Genomic DNA, 24,462 nt, shown 5'->3' with positions numbered 1-24,462 from the left:
AGTTCTTAAAAACCTGAAAATAAAGACACTCCCAATATTTTTCTCAACAACTTCTTCGAATTTCTCAATCAGTCTCAACCAATTTCTCAAGTCTCAAAATTCAAACCATCCTCATTTCACAAATCAACATAAGCAATTCAATACACAGTTTAAATTAAATCAATCATTGAAATATCTCATTAAGATAACAAAATGAATATTTACATTCATGGGTGTATTAAAAATTTAGTAGTGCAAACTTTATAAATACATAAAATATCAAGACAATATTACAATAATTTGTATTTGATTACAATCTAAATATATATATTACAAAAGAGTTGGTACAACTGCTCAGAGTAAATTTTATACATATAATTACAGAATTACATCAAAAGCTAATGTGTAAGGGTATACCTATGATATACCCAAGGATAATCTCACCGTGTCCTTTAGTAACCTCGCTTAGCTGCTCTATATATTTTCTTTCACCTGCGACAGCATACAAAGCTATCGCTGAGTGGTGAACTCAGTGGTGCACAAACTAATAATTTAAAACTTAATACAAATTATTCTTAACAATTCATAATGAATAAAAATTTAAAATTTCTAAATTCTTCAAAATCCATGACATTCGAAAATCAATATTTTCATTCATGCAACTTATCCATTTGAATAACATTTTGATCAAATAGTAACTATTTATTTACATTTCTTTTAAATTCCGAAACAATACAAACATATTTTGAATCACTAACAAACTATTTATTTCAATCACAATTTATCAAATTATGCATAATTTAAAGGGCGTTGCCAACAATTCACACAGTTGAACCCATGACCCAAAATTCAAATAGATGCCGCGTTGTACACCACGACATTTCACACTCTTCCAATAACCGAGGCTAAAAGGGAGAAACAAAGACTAGCTAGTATATATGAGTACTCATTCAAATTCTTCCCCAACTGGCAAGCCAGAGAGGAAGGATCTCGCCCCATCTAGTGGAGAAGATATCTCACTAGACAAGCTAATGAGAATTCACAATAAATTTTGCCATGTCAACTGTGATTTCAAATCATATTCAAAACAATTTCTATTTACAAAATATTTACGAATCATCAATATATTTAATCATCATAAATTTATGCTCAAGGTTGGCAACACATCAAACTTAAAATTTACGATTCTCAAAACCATGCAATAAATCCATAAATGCATAAGAAAATTTACATTTCATTTATACAATTTCATTCAACAAACTATAATTCTCAACACATCAAAATTTATAAATCATAAAATAACTTGTTCAAATCGATTTAGAAATAAAAATATAACAAAAGAGTTAGTTGTGCACAAACCTTATACGAGTCACCTCTTGGCCTTGACTCGATCCCTCAGCTTATTTTCAGGTATTTTTTTCAACTGAAACACACAGTTTCCATGATGTTTGATATCATAACTTAACATAAATCCAAAAATAAATTTAACTTTACTTTTACCTAGCTCTAATGTGCTAAACTTGACGTTCTTTAAATTTTACGTTTCGGGGTTACTATTCACTATACTATTCAAGTCAATTTGTTGACTTTCTAAGGCTTATTAGGTATGGAAATTCCAACTTCACCCACATACCACATTTTGGTCATTAAATTTGTTGGTTTTGGTTGTTTATTCAAATTCTAAGTGTTTTAGGCAAATTTGATAAATTTTCAGTTTTGGTGTTTGAAGTTGCACTGTTTCATTGGTCATTTTATTGTTATAATTTGGCAAAACTTCCTATAGAAAATGTTCCCTATTGTCTTAAGTTTATTCTGCTTTTTTAATCACTCCAATTGGAGTTTTGTAGCTCAAGTTATAGCCATTTGAACCATGGCTGCTGGATTGGACTTAACCCAGATTTCTGGGCAAATTTTGGTTCTAGCAGTTTTAGGTCACCAAATTTGGGTGCCCAAATGACTTGGTTAATGACATAATTTGGGTTTGTGTTCTTCATGAAAGTTTTAGGTCTATATCTCAACTGTCCATTGGTAAAATTTTAGGTCATTTAGACCTGCCTAGCTCAAGTTATGGCCAAATGAACAAATACTGTTCATTTGGTCATTTTGTACATGGCAGACTGAGATTTTCCGGATTGGGTCAATTTATTCACTAGGTTTTGGTCACTTTTTGGGCATGGTTCCTGAATGAAAATTGTGTCATTTAGTGTCTATTTTCATTCCCAACTGGTCTCATACCAATTGGACTTGTAAATTTTTATTTTTGGTCCCTCAAAGGGACCTTGGTCCTACTGCCAGCAGCATGACCACATTGAATCCGAATTTAACCTTAACTCCAACACTTCCAATACACTTCATTTGGTCACAAATGACCATTTTTCACTTCAAACTAGATCAAATACATCATTTCACCATTTCTCCAAATTTTTACCTCTAAACCCTAGGTGTCAAACCCTAACCACACTAATTCATTGCATTTAACTAATTCAAGACATTTAATCATAAGCATTCAACACCAATAAACTCACATACACCTTTAAATTCACCAAGTTCATGCATACATATATCAAAACCAAGTTGGCCAAAATTCAACTTTGTCCCATAACCCTTGTCTTCATTTCATTTTAAGCTTATTTCTAAGTTCATTCAATCATAAACACATGTATTAAACTCAAAATTCTAAAGTAAATAGCTTACCTCAACTTTGATATTCAATTTTCAATTTTTCTGCTCTTTTCTTCTTTGTTTCTTGCTAAATCTCTTTCTCAGAGGAAGAAAATAAGATTTTATGAAGTGATTCGGGAAGAAATTAGGGTTTAATGGGGGATTTAAAGCTTGGAGCAAGCTTTCATGGAGGTGTGGTAATGGTGGTGTTAAAGGAGAGGTGGGGCGACAACTTAGGGAAGATGAAGAAGACTTTTATTTATTTTTCTTTTTCTTTTTCTTTCCTTTTCTTTTCTTTTTTTTATGTCTTAGGAAGACCATGAATCAATTTAATTAAATTTATTAATTATAATATTTATGGCATCATGCATGATGTCATGCATGATGTCATCACCCTTCACTTTTTCATTTCCTTCTTTTTTTTTCTATTAGTTCTTTAAACTAATTCCCGACTCCAAAATTTTCTTTTCTCCGATTTTATTTTACAGTTAGGTTAGGAGTCAGCTCTCGGGGTCAATTGACCAAATTGCCCCTCACCAGTTCAACCCGGTTTGCAAATAATTCAATATTTCTTCCGGCTCCCTGACCTAATTATTTGACTGACTTAACAATTCTTTTTCGTGATTTTCTCTTTTCCCCTGTGTTCGTAATGGTCCTAAGGACCGCAGCGTCACATTTTACGGTTCGAATTTTGAGTTTAAAATAACTTTGTAGTCCTTCCCGATAAGGTCACCCATCGCTGTGACTCTCAGCTCGTTTAACTTCTGATGTTCTGTTTTTCTTATTTGTACTTAAATAATTGGCAATTATCAATTATTTGTGTTTATAGCTCATCTAGTTGTCTTAAGTGTGGTTCTAATCCCCTTAATTGTCTGGACCGATACTGGTCACCGAAACAGTAAAATCTACCAGGCTATGCAAATAGGGTGTTACAATTCTCCCCTCCTTAATATAAATTTCGTCTCGAAATTTTACCTGGTATCAATCTCTGAACAGCTGCGGGTGCTGTCTCCTCATGTCCTCCTCTCATTCCCAAGTAGCCTCCTGGCTCAAATGATGGTTCCACAGCATTTTCACCAATACTATTTACTCATCGATTGCTCACCTCGTGTGCCAAGTTTCTTATGAGCCTCTGTTATAAGTTAGATTCAAATTCATTTCAATTTTAGAGGTAAGCAAATCTGTGTGCTAGTAGATCCACTCTTTCTAGGACCTCATACGATCCTAAGGGTAGGAACTTAGTTTTACTCTTTTCTTATCAAATCTCTTGATCATTTAATGCAACCTTCAGTTTGGTTTAGAATATTTTAGTCTTCTCTTGTTGTTGTTTTAGCCATTATTTTCCTTTGTAGTCTCTTTTTTTTTTTTAATTCCACAACTTAGCTTTAATTATTTTATTCCTCAATCTTATCTTCTTCCTTAACTTGACTGTCGAGTCGTAATTTAACACCTCTTATCATCACTAATAAATCCACTATACTTCGATATTACTTTGATTTGGTCCTCTGACCATTCTAGTCAACACTTTAACTAATATTCATAACGTTTCTTTATTACATTTGCACCAACTATTCTAATTTTTACTTCCACAACTCTTTTATCTATCAATATTCTATAGCTTATTTTTCTACTGGTTTGCGATCATTACCCTTTTTTTTTTTTTAACCATAAACAATTCTTTAATCTTAAGAAGGGAGTCTACCAGACTCTCCTGTTTCCCATGCTATTCAAAAGTTTCGCTTTAATTCTAATCTAATCATTATGATCCGCACAATAAAATTGTGCTCTTCCTAAAGAATACCTGAGCATATAGTTCCTATCGAATTACTGTTATCAGTAGAACATCATTTCTTAACTGTTTTATAAGTTATAATTGTCATCCATAGCATCCTGTCTCATCCAGGGGAACAAAATTATATTTTGTGTCTCACTACTACACAAATAAAATATTATTTCTTACTAAACTTTGAGCAAAAGATCCTTTGCAATATCAAAACAACTACAACCCCATATCGGAGACTGGATGACTTAGCTCTATAGGTGTTATTTTTAAATTTTTACCATGTTAAAATCTCTAGTCTCTTAACAATTCTTGATATATTGTAATTCATGCTAGGGTAACAGAGTCTTTAACTCTCACTACCTTGCAACCATGATCTTTTGATATTCTAATTATAGAGTTTTAAATCCCAAATTAGGATTTTCAAACTCAGTTCTAGTAATAAAACTATATTTTGGTATATTTGTACCAGAGCGAAAGTCATTTATAACTATTCTTATCCTTATGTACTATTGGGTAGTACGTAGCTCTACACAATAAATCTCAAGTCGATCAGATGTCTGCGACTACGGCACAAACATCAAGAATATTGCATAGTTACTACGATACATCCCAATAAATCAAACTTCCCTATGTCTTATTTCTTTCAAATCCACTAATATCTTAAACTTATTTTGATTCTGGTACTTACTGACATCTATCAATAGTATACCTTTACTTCCATCTAGGGCAGATATATTGCTATAACTTACTTTTTGGTCCTCTTGCCTTACCTAATTAAGCTTACTAATTAACTTTATAATTCATCATAGTCTAGGAGATGTCTCTCACTAGAAACTTTTCAAAATTTAATTCCAATCATGCTTATTATCGCAATTCTTATCCTAAAAGACTAATTACTAACACATTAAAATTTATCTCCATGCAAGGGAATAACAGCAGAACATATAATTTTACATTAGCATATAAATAAGTAGAGGCAGAATCAAATAGTATATAATTATTCCTTTCACAAGTTAAGAACATACCGACAACTACATCTGAAGTCTCTGCTTCTTTCCCTCGATGCATGGCGTTCCCTCTTTCTAGTGTATTCCTCTGCTCGGGTTGGTCCATTGTGCGAGGATTACCCGAAGTGCTGTCTCTACTTCTGCCTCTGCCCTACTGACTATTAATGAGCCTCTAAAATCAGAATCTTGAACTGATTCCTCTGGTGTAGTATGTGGCATAAATCGACGTGCGCTAGTACAATCTCAGGCGAAATGTCCAATTCCACCACAATTGAAGCAGGCTCCAGTGACCCTATGGCAAATACCCCCATGAAATTTTCCACAAACGTCACAGATACGGATTGAGTAGGAACTTCTGGTACTTTAACGAATGGTTCGTGATTGTTTCTGCCGTGAAGATAGGCCTCTGTCATACTTAGGAGCTCGAGGTCCCTGAAAATATTTTCTCTTTCCCAATTTACTACTCGAACTTTGACCAATAAGTTTCCCACTTTTCTCTTTTTCATGCTGCTTTTGAGGGGCTTGGGTTTGTACTTGGGCCTGGGCTAACCGATTATCAGCCATTTGCTGAAAGAACATGGCCATCTACTGGGCCATTTATGCAGTAATTTCTATAGGAGGGACTGGTGCAATTGGACCTCCAACGTTCTGCGAAACTGGGGCCTCACCTTGTACGTTAGCTGTATCATACTACTCTACCGTTTTATCCCCCTTGTCCATATCTATTCACAGGATTTTTTTTTCTATTTCCTGTACAACCAATACAAGGAGATTTCTCCCCGTTAGTTCATTTTTATGATGTAAATGTACTATATGTATCAAACATTTGAGCAGTTGTACTTATCGAAAAATATTTCAAATTCATAGTTCAAATTTTACTTTAAAAACTAGCTCTGATACCACAAAAACATGTCATAACCTACTCCTCATAAGATGTAATATGCTCCGATAGTACACCTAATGAATTATCGTACTTCGCCTACCGGTAACCCATTAAATTTACTACAAGGGATTTGAAACGATTTTCGTTCATTTTTAAATTAGTGGGTAAAATTTTCTCAAATATTAAAAATCTTTATTTAAAGTCCAAACATAAAACAAATTTTTTTAGATATTTAAAAATCTCCGCAATTTTTACAAAAATTTCGGCAGAGTGTCGTCTGTATTTTAAGAAAACAGTTCTTCAAAATCTGAAAATAAAGACACTCCCAATATTTTTCTCAACAACTTCTTCAAATTTCACAATCAATCTCAACCAATTTCTCAAGTCTCAAAATTCAAATCATCCTCATTTCACAAATCAACACAAGCAATTCAATACACAGTTTAAATTAAATCAAACATTGAAATATCTCATTAAGATAACAAAATGAATATTTATATTCATGGGAGTATTAAAAATTTAGTAGTGCAAACTTTATAAATACATAAAATCTCAAGACAATATTACAATAATTTGTATTTGATTACAATCTAAATATATATATTACAAAAGAGTTGGTACAACTGCTCAGAGTAAATTTCATACATATAATTACAGAATTACATCAAAAGCTAATGTACAAGGGTATACCTATGATATACCCGAGGATAATCTCACCGTGTCCTTTAGTAACCTCGCTCAGCTGCTCTATATATTTTCTTTCACCTGCGACAGCATACAAAGCTATCGCTGAGTGGTGAACTCAGTGGTGCACAAACTAATAATTTAAAACTTAATACAAATTATTCTTAACAATTCATAATGAATAACAATTTAAAATTTCTAAATTCTTCAAAATTCATGACATTCAAAAATCAATATTTTCATTCATGCAACTTATTCATTTGAATAACATTTTGATCAAATAGTAACTATTTATTTACATTTCTTTTAAACTCCGAAACAATACAAAAATATTTTGAATCACTAACAAACTATTTATTTCAATCACAATTTATCAAATTATGCATAATTTAAAGGGCGTTGCCAACAATTCACACAGTTGAACCCATGACCCAAAATTCAAATAGATGCCGTGTTGTACACCACGACATTTCACACTGTCTCAATAACCGAGGCTAAAAGGGAGAAACAAAGACTAGCTAGTATATATGAGTACTCATTCAAATTCTTCTCCAACTGGCAAGCCAAAGAGGAAGGAACTCGCCCCATCTAGTGGAGGAGATATCTCACTAGACAAGCTAATGAGAATTCACAACAAATTTTGCCATGTCAACTGTGGTTTCAAATCATATTCAAAACAATTTCTATTTACAAAGTATTTACAAATCATCAATATATTTAATCATCATAAATTCATGCTCAAGGTTGGCAACACATCAAACTTAAAATTTACGATTCTCAAAATCATGCAATAAATCCTTAAATGTATAAGAAAATTTACATTTCATTTATATAATTTCATTCAACAAACTATAATTCTCAACACATCAAAATTTATAAATCATAAAATAACTTGTTCAAATCGATTTAGAAATAAAAATATAACAAAAGAGTTAGTTGTGCACAAACCTTATACGAGTCACCTCTTGGCCTTGACTCAATCCCTCAGCTTATTTTCAGGTATTTTTTTCAACTGAAACACACAGTTTCACAGTGTTTCAGTATCATAACTTAACATAAATCCAAAAATAAATTTAACTTTACTTTTACCTAGCTCTAATGTGCTAAACTTGACGTTCTTTAAATTTTACGTTTCGGGGTTACTATTCACTATACTATTCAAGTCAATTTGTTGACTTTCTAAGGCTTATTAGGTATGGGAATTCCAACTTCACCCACATATTAAATTTTGGTTACTAAATTTGTTGGTTTTGGTTATTTATTCAAATTCTAAGTCTTTTAGGCAAATTTAATAAATTTTCAGTTTTGGTGTCTAAAGTTGCACTGTTCCATTAGTCATTTTATTGTTAGAATTTGGCAAAACTTCCTCATAGAAAATGTTCCCTATTGTCTTAAGTTTATTCTCCTTTTTGAGTCACTCCAATTGGAGTTTTGTAGCTCAAGTTATAGCCATTTGAACCATGGCTGCCGGATTGGAGTTAACCCAGATTTCTAAGCAAATTTTTGTTTTGGCAGTTTTAGGTCACCAAATTTGGGTGGCCAAATGACTTGGTTAATGGCATAATTTGGGTTTGTGTTCTTCATGAAAGTTTTAGGTCTATATCTCAACTGTCCATTGGTAAAATTTTGGGTCATTTAAACCTGCCTAGCTCAAGTTATGGCCAAATGAACAAATACTGTTTATTTGGTCATTTTGTACAAGGCAGACTAAGATTTTCCGGATTGGGTCAATTTATTCACAAGGTTTTGGTCACTTTTTGGGCATGGTTCCTAAATGAAAATTGTGTCATTTAGTGTCTATTTTCATTCCCAATTGGTCTCATACCAATTAGACTTGTAAATTTTTATTTTTTGTCCCTCAAAGGGACCTTGGTCCTGCTGCCAGCAGCATGACCACATTGAATTTGAATTTAACCTTAACTCCAACACTTCCAACACACTTCATTTGGTCACAAATGACCATTTTTCACGTCAAACTAGATCAACTGCATCATTTCACCATTTCTCCAAATTTTTACCTCTAAACCCTAGGTGTCAAACCCTAACCACACTAATTCATTTCATTTAACTAATTCAAGACATTTAATCATAAGCATTCAACACCAATAAGCTCACATACACCTTTAAATTCACCAAGTTCATGCATACATATATCAAACCCTAGTTGGCCAAAATTCAACTTTGTCCCATAACACTTGTTTTCATTTCATTTTAAGCTTATTTCTCAGTTCATTCAATCATAAACACATGTATTAAACTCAAAATTCCAAAGTAAATAGCTTACCTCAACTTTGATATTCAATCTTCAATTTTTCTCCTCTTTTCTTCTTTGTTTCTTGCTAAATCTCTTTCTCAAAGGAAGAAAATAAGGTTTTATGAAGTGATTGGGGAAGAAATTAGGGTTTAATGGGGGATTTAAAACTTGGAGCAAGCTTTCATGGAGGTGTGGTAATGGTGGTGTTAAAGGAGAGGTGGGGCGGCAACTTAGGGAAGATGAAGAAGACTTTTATTTTTTTTTTCTTTCTTTTTTTTTATGTCTTAGGAAGACCATAAATCAATTTAATTAAATTTATTAATTATAATATTTATGGCATCATGCATGATGTCGTGCATGATGTCATCTCCCTTCACTTTTTCATTTCCTTCTTTTTTTTTTCTATTAGTTCTTTAATTTAATTCCCGACTCCAAAATTTTCTTTTCTCCGATTTTATTTGACAGTTAGGTCAGCAGTCAGCTCTCAGGGTCAATTAACCAAATTGCCCCTTGCCGGTTCAACCCGGTTTGCAAATAATTCAATATTTCTTTCGGCTCCCTGACCTAATTATTTGACTGACTTAACAATTCTTTTTCGTGATTTTCTCTTTTCCCCTGTGTTCGTAATGGTCCTAAGGACCGCAGCGTCACATTTTACGGTTCGAAATTTGAGTTTAAATTGACTTCGCAGTCCTTCCCGTAAAGGTCACCCATCGCTGTGACTCTCGGCTCGTTTTACTTCTTATTTCTATTTTTATTATTTATACTTAACTAATTGGAAATTGTCAATTATTTGTGTTTATAGCTTATCTAGTTGTCTTAAGTGTGGTTCTAATCCCTTTAATTGTCCGGACCGACACTGGTCACCGAAACAGTAAAATCTACCAGGCTATGGAAATAGGGGTGTTACAATTCTCCCCTCCTTAATATAAATTTCGTCTCAAAATTTTACCTGGTATCAATCTCTGAACAGCTGCGGGTGCTGCCTCCTCATGTCCTCCTCCCATTCCCAAGTAGCCTCCTAGCCCGAATTGTAACACCCTCACTGTAGCAACTCCGTACATTCTACAGTTTCGGTGACCGGTGTCGGTCCGGACAGCTAGAACGTCCGGAAAAATATTTAAACTAAAGTCAGGAACCATAATTAACTCAAATATTAATAAGAAAAATTTAGGAAAAATTTTTGAAATAAAATACAACCAAGTTAAACGAGCCGGTGCCCAAGCGATGGGTAACCAGAGTGAAGTTGCGGTTCTCGCAACGAGGAGCCCTAGACCCGGGGAAAAATTCATAAAATAATTTTTGGGACTCCAGAGAAGGGTCATTGAGGTTCCTATGGCATTAGAATGCCAAGAAAATATTTAGAAAAATTTTTCAATCGGTACAGACAATTTTGACCCGTTAAGCCAAACGGAGGGCATTTTGGTCATTTCGCCTTCAGAGACGATTTTTGGCCGACTTGTCCAGTTAAGTAAATAATTATTATGACACAAAATGTGAATAAACATTACTAAAAATTAAATTGAAAATGAGTAGAGATGAAAAGAAAAGAAAATGAAAGAAAATACCTAATAATGACATCATATGATGTCATTAAAAACCTATCCACCAATCACAATTTGTTAAACTCATTAAAAGAGATAAAAGTGACCAAAAATTTGAAAAAACAATCAGCATCTTCAACCTTTGGGCAGCCTAAAAAACGTTGAGAGAGAGAGAGAGAAGAGGTTCTACCATTAAAGCTCCCTTAAGCTTCATTTCCCACTTCAAACCACCTCAAAACCTTGTCCTCCCTTCACTAAAAATTTCCCTTACCACTAGAGCAAGACTTGGGCAGCAATTAGAAGAAGAGAAAGTGGAAGAAAGTGAGGTGTGAACAAGCTTAGAAAATCACCAAAGAGGTTAGTGCCATAACCTTTGCTTTTACATCTTTCTAATCATGAATTTGAGCTAAGTTAAGTTAAAAATTTGACAAAAATTGAATTAATGAAGCATGGTTATATTCCATGAAGTTTTGGCAGCCTTGACATGAGTTAGGGTTAGGAGAAATCTTTGGTTTAAAGTGACATATTGCTGCCCCTCTTATAAATTATATGATTAGTATAGCAAATTAGGAGTGGGATGCATGAATTGGAGGCTTGGTCAATTAGGGTTAGGGTTTTAGAGAGAAACTTGGACCTTGTTTAGGTAATGGTGAATGAACATTTTAATGGTCAATTAGTGACCATTTGAGGCAAGTTAATCATAATTTGAAGTGAGCTAATGCATGGCAAAGTGAAATGTGCAGGCTGCCTAGAGACAGCAGCAATGAGGCTGTGATTCCAGCCCACTTAGATAGCCATAACTTTGGCTGTGTAGGTTCAATTGGTGTTTGGCCAATTGGACATGAAACTAGACTTATAATAGCACATTTTTGCTGAAGAAACCATGCCCAAAAGACCAAAGCAAGAGGACCAAAAGTTGGCCCCAATCCGGATACCTTGCAACAACACCTGCAGAAATGACCAAATGAATAGTAACTGTTCATTTGGCCATAAATCACTGTAGAAATGGTCAATTGACCTGAAATTTTTACAGCAACAAGTTAAGACATAGAAAAACAACTTTTATGAAGAAACCTACCCCAAATTATGACCAGAACCTAACCCAAATGGCAGTGGCAGTCACTGTTTATGGTACTGTAGATTTGGTAAATTCTGCAGAATTGAAATCCGGCCAGCTGTGGTTTTTGGACCATATCTGGAGCCACAAAACTCCAAATGGAGTGATTCAAAAAAGGAAATTCAACTAGACAAAATAAGGAACAACTTTCATGTTTACCATTTCCTCAAATTTCCACTATAACAGTCCCTAATAGAACAGTAAACTTATGGTACAAAAACTGAAAATTCTACCACTTAGTGTTAGGCTTAGAAATGGTAATGGTGATCACTTCCAACAAGTTTTAAATGCAAAATGTGGTATGTTTGGAGTGTCAAAACCAATGTACCTATTCTCTATCCAAAAGTCAACATTTTTGTTGACCAATGAGGTGAATAGTGACACCAAAACTTGAAATTCAAAATTTGAAATTAGAAATGCATCTAGGGGACTTTAAATTGCAATTGGCAATTAATACTAGCAAATGTAAAACTCAAAATGTGGGATCTTGGTGTAATTAGAATTAATATATCCACTAAGTATGAAAAAGTCAACATTTTGGTTGACTAGTAAGGTGAATAGTAATCAAAATAATTAGTAAATTAAGATGAATACCTAGAACCAATTCTAAGCTTAAATGCTTAGAATTGTATGACAAATGTGGACTATGCATCCTAGTCAACATTGTTAAAAAGAAATTAAGGCCATAAATTTGAAATCCATGAAATATTCATGGATTACTTGAAACATGAAAAATAAGTCACCTAATTGATGTGAATAGATAGTTAGGGCTTATATGCCCATCACAAATGGAATTTATAAAATATTAATAACTCAACTTGAAATATAAAATTTGCAATTACATAAGTAGATTCTTGAATGTATAAATGAGAAAAGAAAAAATGTTTTGAATACAATGGTACATGTGAACCATTGTTTAGAATTGTGATTAATATGAATAACAAAAAGAATGAATAAATGAACCATATTAATGTATGAATGAGACATTAGTTCTCATTATTGTAGAAAGGAGAAGTATTTTGAGTACAATGGTATAAAAAGGATAATTGATGTGAATTGTGATCATATAAATGATCAAATGAATGTATGAATTATAATTGAAATTTATTATGAAATAATGAAGTCATAAAACACAATATATTAATGTTTAATGATATTATGTGCCCTTGTATTGCCTAGACATGTGTGTCAGATTGGATAGTTTGGCATGCCAATAGGGTATTGTTTTAACAGTACTGCGAAAGGCTTTATGCCTGTATTCATGGCTTTGTGCCCGTATTCATGGCTTTATGCCAACATTCATGGCTTTTATGCCCGATTATGTGTTATCATGGCTTTCTAGCCATACTGACTGCATACGTGGTTGACGTTCTGCGTCCCATGGTATGACGGCCCGAGGCACCAAGGTGTCCAGTGCCAACGACCCGTTATCCAGTTTAGTCAGCCTGTCATAGGTTACTTGGGCAGTGAAATTTATTGAGATAAGTTAAGAATATTAGCAATTTAAAATATTAGAAATAAAATAAAATAAATGAGTAAGATGACCTAAAATAAATTAGAATAGTTATTTATTAGAAAGAATCGAAATGAACTGGACAGATATTAAAATTTACTTATTATGAGATAATCTGAGACAACCTAGCAAGTATTGGGAAAATGCTAAAAGATTAGCAAAGAAAATAATAAAATAAATAAATATTGCAAATGAGACTTATATAATAATATAAGCATAAATTTATTATTTTCAGATCATTTTTTTTTCTTGTACATTATTACTGTACATTGGCGAAATAAACGCTTCCAAAGAATACTAAATTAGGATAAAACATATTAAATTTTAGAAACCGCATGTGAAGTATAAATAGATCTTAATTATTTGAATGATGTTTTATTTCTATCTTTATTTGTATATTATTTCCTTGTTATATTATTGCACCACTAACCAGCAATGCTTAGCGCGATGGAATTGTTTCCTCGCGCAGGTACTGAAGTTAAAGCCCAGCGAATACTAAACAGAGATTTTGGAGTTTTGATCTGCAGAGCGTTCAAGGTTGTCACCTCCTCAGCAATGCATGTAGATAGGGCTCAACCTTAAGCATATCATGTATTGTGTATGTTATTTATTTCTTATATTGTAATATAAATTAGCAAATTGTAATTAATTTGTATATCATGTAAATTATGAAATTTTGTAATTATTTTGTAAATTATGTAAATTAAGGAAATTTGAAAATTTTGCTCATGAAATTTGAGAATGTTTACATATGAATTGAGTATGAATGGAAATGTATGGAAATGATTATGAAATTGAAATGTATGGATGAGATTTGAAATATGAGATAATTATGATTAGCATGGATAAGATTTTATTTTGGAAATATTATTGAATTTCAAACAGGTGAATATTGAAATATGTCAAATGATAATAAAATAGGAGAAACTCCGCTAGTTTCTCCGTCGAAAAAAATAATTGATGTCAAATTTAACGAATTCAAAATTAAAAAAAAATAAAGTAAGATAAATTAGGGTGCTTCTGCACCGATTGTAGCACGCCTTGCTCGGCTACACTGTAGACGGGTGAGGGGTGTTACACGAATGATGGTTCCACAACAATTTCACCAATACTATTTTCGCATCGATTGCTCACCTCGTGTGCCAAGTTTCTTATGAGCCTCTATCATAAGTTAGATTCAAATTCATTTCAATTTTAGAGGTAAGCAAATCTGTGTGCTAATGGATCCACTCTTTCTAGGACCTCATACGATCCTATGGGTAGGAACTTAGTTTTACTCTTTTCTTATCAAATCTCTTGATCATTTAATGCAACCTTCAGTTTAGTTTAGAATATTTTAGTCTTTTCTTGCTGTTGTTTTAGCCATTATTTTCCTTTGTAGACTCATTTTTTTTTCTTCCACAACTTAACTTTAATTATTTTATTCCTCAATCTTATCTTCTTCCTTAACTTGACTGTTGAGTCGTAATTTAACACCTCTTATCATCCCTAATAAATCCACTATACTTCGATATTACTTTGATTTGGTCCTCTGACCATTCTAGTCAACACTTTAACTAATATTCATAACGTTTCTTTATTACATTTGCACCAACTATTCTAATTTTTACTTCCACAACTCTTTTATCTACCAATATTTTATAGCTTATTTTTCTACTGGTTTGCGATCATTACCCTTTTTTTTAACCATAAACAATTCTTTAATCTTAAGAAGGGAGTCTACCAGACTCTCTTGTTTCCCATGCTATTCAAAAGTTTCACTTTAATTCTAATCTAATCCTTATGATCCGCACAATAAAATTGTGCTCTTCCTAAAGAAAACCTGAGCATATAGTTCCTATCAAATTACTGTTCTCAGTAGAACATCATTTCTTAACTGTTTTATAAGTTATAATTGTCATCCATAGCATCCTGTCTCTTCCAGGGGAACAAAATTATATTTTGTGTCTCACTACTACACAAATAGAATATTATTCCTTACTAAACTTTGAGCAAAAGATCCATTGCAATATCAAAACAACTATAACCCCATATTGGAGACTGGATGACTTAGCCCTATAGGTGTTATTTTTAAATTTTTACCATGCTAAAATCTCTAGTCTTATAACAATTCTTGATGTATTGTAATTCATGCTAGGGTAATGGAGTCTTTAACTCTCACTACCTTGCAACCATGATCTTTTGATATTCTAATTATAGAGTTTTGAATCCCGAATTAGGATTTTCAAACTCAGTTCTAGTAATAAAACTATATTCTGGTATATTTGTACCAGAGTGAAAGTCATTTATAACTATTCTTATCCTTATATACTATTGGGTAGTAGGTAGCTCTACACAATAAATCTCAAGTCAGTACTGTAATCTGTAGCTTACAGCACAAACATCAAGAATATTGCATAGTTACTACGATATATCCCAATAAATCAAACTTCCCTATGTCTTATTTCTTTCAAATCCACTAATATCTTAAACTTATTTTGATTATGGTACTTACTGACATCTATCAACAGTAATACCTTTACTTCCATCTAGGGCAGATATATTGCTATAACTTACTTTTTGGTCCTCTTGCCTTACCTAATTAAGCTTACAAATTAACTTTATAATTTATCATAGTCTAGGAGATGTCTCTCACTAGAAACTTTTCAAAAATTAATTCCAATCATGCTTATTATCGCAATTCTTATCCTAAAAGACTAATTACTAACACATTAAAATTTATCTCCATGCAAGGGAATAACAGTAGAACATATAATTTTACATTAGCATATAAATAAGTAGAGCTAGAATCAAATAGTACATAATTATTCCTTTCACAAGTTAAGAACAGACTGGCAACTACATCTGAAGTCTCTGCTTCTTCCCCTCGATGCATGGCATTCCCTCTTTCTAGTGTATTCCTCTGCTTGGGTTGGTCCATTGTGTGAGGATTACCTGAAGTGCTGTCTCTACTTCTGCCTCTGCCCCTACTGACTATTAGTGAGCCTCTAAAATCAGAATCTTGAACTGATTCCTCTAGTGTAGTATGTGGCATAAATCGACGTGCACTAGTACAATCTCGGGCGAAATGTCCAATTCCACCACAATTGAAGCAGGCTGTAGTGACCCTATGGCAAATACCCCCATGAAATTTTCCACAAACGTCACAGATACAGATTGAGTAGGAACTTCAGGTACTTTGACGAATGGTTCGTGATTGTTTCTGCCCTGAAGATTGACCTCTGTCATACTTAGGAGCTCGGGGTCCCTCAAAATCTTTTCTCTTTCCCAAATTACTACCTGAACTTTGACCAATAAGTTTCCCACTTTTCTCTTTTTCATGCTGCTCTTGAGAGGGTTGGGTTTGTGCTTGAGCCTGGGCTGACAGATTATCAACCATTTGCTGAAAGAACGTGGCCATCTACTGGGCCGTTTGTGCAGTAATTTGTATAAGAGGGATTGGTGCAGTTGGACCTCCAACACTCTGCGAAACTGGGGCCTCTCCTTGTACGTTAGCTGTATCAGACTACTCTACCGTTTTATCCCCCTTGTTCATATCTATTCACAAGATTTTTTCTTCTATTTCCTGTACAACTAACACAAAGAGTTTTCACCCCGTTAGCTCTTTTTTATGATGGAAATGTACTATATGTATCAAACATTCAAGCAGTTGTACTTATCGAAAAATATTTCAAATTCACAGTTCAAAATTTACTTTAAAAACTAGCTCTGATACCACTAAAACATGTCACAACCTACTCCTCGTAAGATGTAACATGCTCCCATAGTACACCTAATGAATTACCGTACTTCGCCTACCGGTAACCCATTAAATATACTACAAGGGATTTGAAACGATTTTCGTTCATTTTTAAATTGGTGGGTAAAATTTTCTCAAATATTAAAAATCTTTATTTAAAGTCCAAACATAAATCAAATTTTTTTAGATATTTAAAAATCTCCGCAATTTTTACAAAAATTTCGGCAGAGTGTCGTCTGTATTTTAAGAAAATAGTTCTTCAAAACCTGAAAATAAAGACACTCTCAATATTTTTCTCAACAACTTCTTCAAATTTCACAATCTATCTCAACCAATTTCTCAAGTCTCAAAATTCAAACCATCCTCATTTCACAAATCAACACAAGCAATTCAATACACAGTTTAAATTAAATCAAACATTGAAATATCTCATTAAGATAACAAAATAAATATTTATATTCGTGGGAGTATTAGAAATTTAGTAGTGCAAACTTTATAAATACATAAAATCTCAATATAATATTACAATAATTTGTATTTGATTACAATCTAAATATATATATTACAAAAGAGTTGGTACAACTGCTCAGAGTAAATTTCATACATATAATTACAGAATTACATCAAAAGCTAATGTACAAGGGTATACCTATGATATACCCAAGGATAATCTGTCCGTGTCCTTTAGTAACCTCACTCAGCTGCTCTATATATTTTCTTTCTCCTGCGACAGCATACAAAGCTATCGCTGAGTGGTGAACTCAGTGGTGCACAAACTAATAATTTAAAACTTAATAAAAATTATTCTTAACAATTCATAATGAATAAAAATTTAAGATTTCTAAATTCTTCAAAATCCATGACATTCAAAAATCAATATTTTAATTCATGCAACTTATTCATTTGAATAACGTTTTGATCAAATAGTAACTATTTATTTACATTTCTTTTAAATTCTAAAACAATACAAAAATATTTTGAATCACTAACAAACTATTTATTTCAATCACAATTTATCAAATTATGCATAATTTAAAGGGTATTGTCAACAATTCACACAGTTGAACCCATGACCCAAAATTCAAATAGATGCCATGTTGTACACCACGACATTTCACACTCTCCTAATAACCGAGGCTAAAAGGGAGAAATAAAGACTAGCTAGTATATATGAGTACTCATTCAAATTCTTCTCCAACTGGCAAGCTAGAGAGGAAGGAACTCGCCCCATCTAGTGGAGGAGATATCTCACTAGACAAGCTAATGAGAATTCACAACAAATTTTGCCATGTCAACTGTGGTTTCAAATCATATTCAAAACAATTTCTATTTACAAAGTATTTACAAATCATCAATATATTTAATCATCATAAATTCATGTTCAAGGTTGGCAACACATCAAACTTAAAATTTACGATTCTCAAAACCATGCAATAAATCCTTAAATGTATAAGAAAATTTACATTTCATTTATACAATTTCATTCAACAAACTATAATTCTCAAATTTTGGTTCTGGCAGTTTTAGGTCACCGAATTTGGGTGGCCAAATGACTTGGTTAATGGCATAATTTAGGTTTATATTCTTCATGAAAGTTTTAGATCTATATCTCAACTATCCACTGGTAAAATTTCAGGTCATTTAGACCTGCCTAGCTCAAGTTATGGCCAAATGAACAAACACTGTTCATTTGGTCATTTTGTACCGGATAGACTGAGATTTTCCGGATTGGGTCAATTTATTCACTAGGTTTTGGTCACTTTTTGGGTATGGTTCATGAAAGAAAATTGTATCATTTAGTGTCTATTTTCATTCCCAATTGGTATCATACCAATTGGACTTGTAAATTTTCATATTTGGTCCCTCAAAGTGACCTTGGTCCTGCTGCCAGCAGCATGACCACATTGAATCCGAATTTAACCTTAACTCCAACACTTCCAACACACTTCATTTGGTCACAAATGACCATTTTTCACTTCAAACAAGATCATATACATCATTTCACCATTTCTCCAAATTTTTGCCTCTAAACCCTAGGTGTCAAAGCCTAACCACACTAATTCATTGCATTTAACTAATTCAAGACATTTAATCATAAGCATTCAACACCAATAAGCTCACATACACCTTTAAATTCACCAAGTCCATGCATACATATATCAAACCCTAGTTGGCCAAAATTCAACTTTGTCCCATAACACTTGTCTTCATTTCATTTTAAGCTTATTTCTAAGTTCATTCAATCATAAACATATGTATTAAACTCAAAATTCCAAAGTAAATAGCTTACCTCAACTTTGATATTCAATCTTCAATTTTTCTTCTCTTTTCTTCTTTCTTTCTTGCTAAATCTCTTTCTCAAAGGAAGAAAATAAGGTTTTATGAAGTGATTAGGGAAGAAATTAGGGTTTAATGGGGGATTTAAAACTTGGAGCAAGCTTTCATGGAGGTGTGGTAATGGTGGTGTTAAGGGAGAGGTGGGGCAGCAACTTAGGGAAGATGAAGAAGACTTTATTTGTGACACCCCTTACCCGTGTACAGTATACCCGAGTAAGTAATGCCACACGGTGTACCGGCACATTCTAATATACCTTAAATAATTTATACCATGCTTGTGAATATAATTTATGAAATATAATTTATTTTAGCCATTTATCAAAAGTATTATTTATTTGAGGTTCCGAAAATTTTAAAGAAAATCGGGCAGAGTACCGGCTAAAAATGGAGAAAACAGTTCTTCGAAACCTGAAAAAAAACACTTCCAATATTCACATTCAATCATTCCCAAACTCCAATATCCAAAATCTCAACAATTTTTCAATTTCAGGTCTCAACAACCTTTTCATTTCTCAAACATCCATTTCTCAGAATACTCATATACAAACAACAAATAAATGCTCAAATTTTGCATTCATGACCATAACTTTCATTATTTACATGAACATCAAAATGCATTACATAGATCCAAATACATATGAGAAAATAAAAATTTAGTTACCAAATGACAAAATGACACCTAGTGCCCTACCAATGCACTGCAGGTAGTGAGGTGACACGGACACTGTGCAGAGCTGCAGGATGAACTCACCCAGTCTGCGGTCTACTGGGCTCACGATCTGTATCTCCAGTACCTACGCGTGGCAAAAGTAACGCACTAAGCAATAATGCTTAGTGGTGCAATAATATAATAAAAGAAAATAGCTGAAAGTAAGTATGTATAGAATGTGTATGATTTCTTTATTTGGTATTGGTATATCTATTATTTCATTAACTTTGCCCACTTTTATTCATTTGGTTGCCCAAGTAACCTACACTAGACGATTGGACTGGATAAACGGGAAAACTGGCACTGGGTATCGAGTACCTCGGGCCGTCACACCATCGGTCACATATGCATCTCCCAGTGTGCAATAGAACAGCTAACAAGCTGTAAATAATACCAGGCACAAGGCCAAGTCTCAATGCAAGGTCAGAATGGCTAAAAGCCATAAAATCACAGAATGGCATATTGCCATGTGCAGTACTGCTAACTGAATCCTATTGGCATGCCAAACTATCCAAACCAATCTTGTTAGATATACTAGGGCATTTGAAACTTTTAAATTCTTCAATTTGTAAATTTCATGTTTTGGTGTTACTATTCACCTCATTGGTCAACAAAAATGTTGACTTTTGGATAGAAAATATGTACATTGACTTTGGCACTCCCAACATACCACATTTTATATTTAAAACTTATTGGCATTAAGCGTTAATACCATTTCTAAGTATTAAACCAAAGGAGCAGATTTTTCAGATTTTGTACCATAACTTTACTGTTCCATTAGGAACTGTTACAGTGGAAATTTGAGGAATTGGTAAACATAAAAGTTGTTCCTTATTTTGTCTAGTTGAATTTCCTTTTTTTGAATCACTCCATTTGGAGTTTTGCAGCTCCAGATATGGTCCAAAAACTACAGCTGGCCGGATTTCCATTCTGCAGAAATTACCATATCTACAATAACATGAACAGTGACTGTGACTGCATATTTGAATAGGTTCTGGCCATAATTTGGGGTAGGTTTCTTCATGAAAGTTGTTTGTCTATGTCTTATTGCTGTAAAAATTTCAGGTCAATTGACCAAATCTAAAGTGAGTTATGGCCAAATGAACAGTTACTGTTCATTTGGTCATTCTGCAGTCTTGTGCGGGGATCAGTTGGGGCCAACTTTTGGTCCTCTTGCTTTGGTCTTTTGGGCATGGTTTCTTCAGCAAAAATGTGCCATTGTAAGCCTAGTTTCATGTCCAATTGGCCAAACACCAATTGGACCAACACAGCCAAAGATATGGCAGTCCAAGTGGACTGAAATTTGATCACTCTGCCTTGTCCTTAGGCAGCCTACACACTCACTTTGCCATGCTATATTTCAGTCCAAATTGTGGTCAACTTACCTCAAATGGTCACTAATTGACCATTAAAAGGTTCTCTAACAATTTCCTAAGCCAAGTCAAATTTTCACTTCTCAAAACCCTAATTTCCATATGAGTTTTCACAACATGCTTGAATTAACTATCTCATTCACTATCCACATGCATATATGGTTTAAACATAATCTCTAATCCACTTTAAGTCCATCAAAACACTCCATTATTGTTCCTTCAATAGGGTAGCCGAAATTTATGGTATGTATACACATAATTATTGTTCATTTTAGTTATAAATTCTTACTCAATTCAAGTTACTAATCATGAAAATAAAGAGTTTTAGGTATCTAATGCACTAACCTCTAAGTGGCACTTTTTCCCCAAGTTTAATCTTCACTTTTCTTGTACTCTCTTGGCTGCCAAACACTTCCTCTAGGTCCAAGGATTCATTTTAGTGTTGGGGTCTTGAGGAAATATGGTGAGGAAGCATGAGAATGAAAGCTTGCAAAGAATGGCTATGGTGGAAACCCTATCTTCTCTCTCTCTACCTTTTGGCTAGTTTGAAGGAGGTGGCTGCTGTATTTTTGGTTAATTTTGTCTTCATTTAGTCTCTTTTATTAGTTAATAATATGGTTGTTTAATTATAATTGGTGGAGACTTTCAAATGACATCATAATGATGTCATATTTGGCATTTTTATGGATTTTTCTTTTCTTTTCATCACTACTCAATTTCAATTTAATTTTTAGTAATGTTTCTTCATATTTTATGTCATATTAATTATTTACTTAACTGGATAAGTCGGCCAAAAATCACCTCTGAAGGCGAAATGACCAAAATGCCCTCCGTTTGACTTAACGGGTCAAAATTGGCTGTACCGATTGAAAAATTTTCCTAAATATTTTCTTGGCATTCTAATGCCATAGGAACCTCAATGACCCTTCTCTGGAGTCCCAAAAATTATTTTATAATTTTTCCCCCGGGTCTAGGGCTCCTCGTTGCGAGAACCGCAACTTCCCTCTGGTTACCCCTCGCTAGGGCACCGGCTCGTTTAATTTGGTTGTATTTTATTTCTAAAATTTTTATTAAATTTTTCTTATTAATATTTGAATTGATTATGGTCCCTAACTTAAGTTTAAATATTTTTCCAGACATTCTAGCTGTCCGGATCGACACTGGTCACCGGAACAGTATAATGTACGGAATTGCTACCGGGAGGGTGTTACAACTCTTCCCCTCTAATTTAAATTTCGTCCTCGAAATTTACCTGATGCAAACAGTTGAGGGAACTGTTGCCTCATCGTCTCTTCACTTTCCCAAGTTGCCTCCTCGGTGTTGTGGTGCCTCCAAAGCACTTTCACCAGTGGAATCTGCTTGTTCCTCAACTCTTTCACTTCCCGAGCTAGGATTCGTAGAGGTTCTTCTTCATATGTCAAATCCGGTTGTATTTCAATTTCTTCCCTGGAGATGACATGTGAAGGATCTGAGCGGTATCTTCTGAGCATGGACACGTGGAACACATTGTGGATCTTGTCCAGCTCTGGTGGTAAAGCTAGCCTATAAGCTACTGGACCCACACATTCAATGACTTCATATGGGCCAATGAACCTAGGGCTTAACTTACCTTTTCTTCCAAACCTCAATACATTCTTCCACGGTGACACCTTGAGGAACACTTTGTCGCCAATCACATATTCTATTTCTTTTCTCTTCAGGTCGGCATAAGATTTACATGCATCGAGGCAACCTTGATTAGCTTTGATCAATTTTACTTTGTCCTCGATCTGTTTCACCAGTGCAGCCTACTAGTTTATCTTCGCCCAATTCAGTCCAAAGACTGCTGAGTTCTACATTTTCTTCCATACAGTGCTTCATATGGGGCCATTTGAATGCTAGCCTGGTAGCTATTGTTATATGCAAATTCTGCCAGTGGGAGGTATCTGTCCCAACTTCCCTCAAACTCAATGACACAACTCCTCAGCATATCCTCAAGGACCTAACATATATTTTACGTTATTGTTATCATTTTAATTCAATATTTGTATCAATTTCATTAGTTTCAATTGTTTACCTGGATTACTCTTTCTGATTGCCCATCCGTCTGAGGATGGAAAGCTGTGCTGAAATGGAGTTGTGTACCCAAGGACTCATGTAACTTCTTCCAGAATCTCGATGTAAACCTTGAATCTCGATCAGATATGATGGAAAGTGGAATTCCATGCAGTCTAACTATCTCACTGATATACAATTCTGCTAACCTCTCTAGTGAGTAGTCAGTCCTAACTGGCAGAAAGTGTGCTGACTTTGTCAATCTATCAACTATTACCCATGCTGCATCATGTTTCTTCTGGGTGAGAGGTAGACCACTTACAAAATCCATGGTGACCCGATCCCATTTCCATTCAGGTATGCGTATAGGCTGTAGCAAACCTGATGGAACTTGATGTTCTGCCTTGACTTGCTGACATGTCAAGCATTTAGTTACATAGTCAGCTATGTCCCTCTTCATACCAGGCCACCAATCAAGCTTGGATCATGATACATCTTTGTACTTCACGGTGCATAGCATATACACCGGTGTGTGCCTCTTTTAGAATCTTGGTCTTCAATTCCCCATCATCCGTACACAGTCTTTTTTGTAGTCTGAGCACCCATCTGCTTTCACCCCATAATCGATTGCTTTTCCCTCGAGATCTTGCTCATACTCGCCATTAACTTTTCATGTGCCTTTTGCCCATCTACAATCTGCTTGTGAGTTTGGCCTCACTTGCAACTCGGCCAAAATAGCTCCATCTCGAATCAAAGATAGACGGGCATTCAATGATCTCAAGGTGTCATGGATTTTCTGCTCAAAGCATCAAGAACTACATTTGCCTTCCCGTGATGGTAGCCAA

At 34.0% G+C, this 24,462-nt stretch overlaps 1 protein-coding gene across 2 annotated transcripts in view; it reads right to left on the bottom strand.

Moving 5' to 3' along the window:
* Positions 1-6,936: 6,936 nt before the first annotated feature.
* LOC110660536 (glucomannan 4-beta-mannosyltransferase 9) overlaps positions 6,937-24,462 on the bottom strand; it is a 32,054-nt gene continuing 14,528 nt past the window's right edge. Inside the window, exon 9 of one of the 2 annotated variants that reach the window (XM_058151558.1) lies at positions 6,937-7,078. In XM_058151558.1, the coding sequence (XP_058007541.1) occupies positions 7,075-7,078 (4 nt within the window). In that variant the 3' untranslated portion in view covers positions 6,937-7,074. Of the gene's footprint in view, positions 7,079-19,961; positions 20,296-24,462 lie in introns of those variants that run through there. The other variant, XM_058151557.1, reaches the window with a different exon arrangement.

The sequence above is a fragment of the Hevea brasiliensis genome, chromosome 8 (genome assembly GCF_030052815.1).
Source record: "Hevea brasiliensis isolate MT/VB/25A 57/8 chromosome 8, ASM3005281v1, whole genome shotgun sequence".
NCBI classification, from domain to species: Eukaryota; Viridiplantae; Streptophyta; class Magnoliopsida; order Malpighiales; family Euphorbiaceae; genus Hevea; species Hevea brasiliensis.
Note: the sequence above shows the minus strand (reverse complement) of the source record. Positions and strands in the feature narration are given on the sequence as shown.